This window comes from Macrobrachium nipponense, chromosome 18, assembly GCF_015104395.2.
Source record: "Macrobrachium nipponense isolate FS-2020 chromosome 18, ASM1510439v2, whole genome shotgun sequence".
NCBI lineage: Eukaryota > Metazoa > Arthropoda > Malacostraca > Decapoda > Palaemonidae > Macrobrachium > Macrobrachium nipponense.
Window position 1 is genome coordinate 83127302 of NC_087211.1, and position 3378 is coordinate 83130679.

The 3378-nt window shown below is 39.4% G+C and overlaps 1 protein-coding gene across 1 annotated transcript; it reads left to right on the forward strand.

Annotated features, from left to right (window-relative positions):
* The first annotated feature begins 1048 nt into the window (after window positions 1–1048).
* LOC135196681 (homeobox protein 2-like) lies at window positions 1049–2541 on the forward strand. The gene is made up of 2 exons (XM_064223514.1): window positions 1049–1213; window positions 1327–2541. Exons 1-2 carry the CDS (start codon window positions 1049–1051, stop codon window positions 2539–2541), a joined length of 1380 nt encoding a protein of 459 aa, XP_064079584.1.
* The last annotated feature ends 837 nt before the right edge of the window (window positions 2542–3378 follow it).

Below are 3378 nucleotides of genomic sequence, written 5' to 3' on the forward strand. Positions count from 1 at the left end.
TGATACTTATCCATTTTTTCCCTCTCTTTCTCTTCAACTCTGGTGTCCCATGGTATTGCGACATCAATGAGTGATACTTTCTTCTTGACTTTGTCAATCAACGTCACGTCTAGTCTATTTGCACGTATCACCCTATCCGTTCTGATACCATAGTCCCAGGGGATCTTTGCGTGATCGTTTTCTATCACTCCCTCAGGTTGGTGCTCGTACCACTTATTACTGCAAGGTAGTTGATGTTTCTTATTATTATTATTATTATTATTATTATTATTATTATTATTATTATTATTATTATTATTATTATTATTCAGAAGATGAACCCTATTCATATGGAACAAGCCCACCACACACAGGAGCCACTGACTCGAAATTCAAGCTTCCAAAGAACGCAGTGTTCTTTAGAAGCAAATGACTGAAAGAAATGGAAGATACAGAAACAGACCTTATTCGTAGTGATTCCGTTCGTCTGTGACCGTGTCCTGTTCCCGAAGGTGAGTTCCCGAAGGTGAACACCTGATGGTGCTCGCTGGGAGACCATCTCGAGTGTGAGAAACATTACTAGATTCCATTGTTGGTCCGGTTTTTCCTGGCGATGTGGGATGTCGTGAAGACCATATAAAAGGGGTTGGGGAAGTTCAGTTTATCCAGTTGACTGCCGACAGCCTTACGCCGAGGATGAGGTAAGCGGTCTTTATATATACACACACACACACATATATATATATATATATATATATATAAAAAAAAAAATATATAATATATATATATATTATATATATATATATATATATGGATATATAAGATGTGTTTGTGTTCACTTAACGCACAGTACAATACCTAAAACATTTTGACACCTAGAGTTAAAACACCTTTATTTTCATAACATTATTTTTTTTATATTTCTTCTACTTCTTATTAATAAAAAGTAATTTTGAAAAAATAAGCATCATAATAATCATAACGTGAACAGATAAATCGTGAAGAATCCTATTTGTCCTGCAGACTCTCCTGATCGTGCTGGTGTGTGTGGGCGTGGCCTCCTGCCAGGATGGGTCCTACATCCTTGATTCCAGAGGCGTCGACGCCCACGCCGGGGCTCCTACCAGCACGACAGCTCTACGACAACTACGAGGCCTTCTCAGACGCCTTCAGGCAACGATCTCAGGAGATGGCCAAGGAGTACAGCTTGGACCAGACCGTCTACAACGACCCTGTGAGTTTTCGAAACTAACTACTCTTGTGTAAGTCCCATTTCTGTGAATATTTGACTAAATAATTCAGAGGCTTCTATATGGACTACGTATACTAATTTCCAATACCTTCCAGAACCCCGAGTACACCTGGGCTTATGCCGTCGACGCCAAATCCACCGGGGACATGAAGTCTGCCAGAGAGGAGCGTCGAGGGGACGTCGTTGTGGGTCAGTATTCTGTCATGGACCCTGATGGCACTCTGCGCACAGTCGACTACTCGGTCGCTCCAGGCACTGGATTCCAGGCCAAGGTCACCAAGGAAAGGGCTGATGGCGTTTCCAGCAGTCCAGTCACGACATACAGCCAACAGAATCAGTATTCCCAGTACCAAAGGCAGCAGTACAACCAGAATCAACAATCCTACAGGAATCAAAACCAGGAATCTCGCTTCCTGAATCAGAGGAACGACAGGAATGATTACCAAAATCAGTTCCAGAACCAGCAATACAGATATGAGACCAATGAACGTTTCCAGAACCAGCAGTCAAACAGGAATTACTTCCAGGACCAACAGTCTAATAGGGACAACTTCCAGAACCAACAGTACTACAGAAAAAATTCCCAAATTCAAAACAGGAATGATCTTCAGTTGAGGAACAATGATGGGAATGACTATTCCAGTCAACGTTATGGATCCAACAGGAATTACTTCAACAACGATCAGTACAATTCCCAAAGAAGTTTGTATTCCAGGGATTCAAACAACTTCCAGTCATTTGCTCAACGTTATGGAAACACAAACAGTCAAAATTATAACCAGTACTACACCAATTACAATAACAACCAACAAACTCAACTCCAGAGAAATAATAATTACAACCAGTACAACAGAGACTCATCACAATACAACACAGATAGATATGGCAACAACTACTACAACTCTCAGGAACAGAACAGCAGATACAACCTGAACAACCAGAACAGAAACAACCAATACAACCGAAACCAGAATGAAAATCAATATTATAGAACCCAGCAGAGGAACAACCAGAGACAACAGTACACCAACAACAACAACAACAACAATAACTGGAACAGGGATTCAAACTACAATAACCACCCTGACAACTACCAGAGGTCACAACAGTACCAACAAGGAAATCAGTTCCAGAGGTCACAGTACAACAGAGAAGGTCAGTACCAGGGTTCCCGGTTCTCACAGAACCAGCAGAGAAGCCCGACTCAGCAGAACTCAAGACAGAACTCCCAGTTCTTCTCTCGCCAGAACTTCCAGAATCAGAACAGGTACAGCCAGAACTACTCTCCCATCAGTGTGGTTCTTGCTTGATGGAATTGAATATTCAGCTGATGAAAAAAGGATTTATTTTATATATGACCCAACTGGCTCTTGAAACTGGAACACTGGATTCTCCTGAAATATTTAGATAGACAATTTGACCCTGATAGTGATACCTTCAGGAAATGTAGTTACAAATGAGTAAGTAGGAACAGAAATTTGGAAAATAATACTATTTCTAATAAGACTTGTATTTTTATAATAAAGGCATCAATACTTATGTTATCTGTAATTTTCCTTTGTGTAAGATAAGAGTACATATAATTAGTAGAACAATTAAAAAAAGCAGCATTGATTGTTTGCAAAAAAGGAATAAACATATATACAATGCATATATCTTCTCTTTGACAGTATAAAACGTTAGAAAAGAGTTTTGCAACATTTTCAGATTCCTTATTTAGCTGAGTTATAGGATGTCTCAAAATGTATGTTCAGATTTCGCATAACATAATTTAAAAGTGAATATAACGTTGAATGAAAAGAGAGATAGATTGACTTTGTCCATTCCAAGATAGAATTGTTTCCACAACTTGTCATCACCTTAGATTAAGAGATCTCGAGATCTCCGTGTTGTTTTGGAAACCTGTCATTGCGTCTGATAAGGGACTTCTGTTTCGACGAGTATGTGTCTTTGTTGAGCAATCTACGTACATGGTTTCATATGCGTATGTCTTTGCCAAATAGCACGTGAAGATTTCACGATTTTTCTGTAAAGTTACGTCATATTAGAAGCTTTTAGAAAGTTTGCATCATCTTTAGCATGCCCGAAACGTTTTGTGCCATCTCCACTGTCCAGCTTCTGTATGAAAAAATATTCATTCAGACTTA

Excerpts from the sequence above, each read along its gene's own strand:
- LOC135196681 (XM_064223514.1), top strand. The coding sequence starts at position 1,049 with ATGGGTCCTACATCCTTGATTCCAGAGGCGTCGACGCCCACGCCGGGG. Across the intron at positions 1,214-1,326 it reads AGACCGTCTACAACGACCCT|AACCCCGAGTACACCTGGGC; the intron begins GTGAGTTTTCGA and ends AATACCTTCCAG.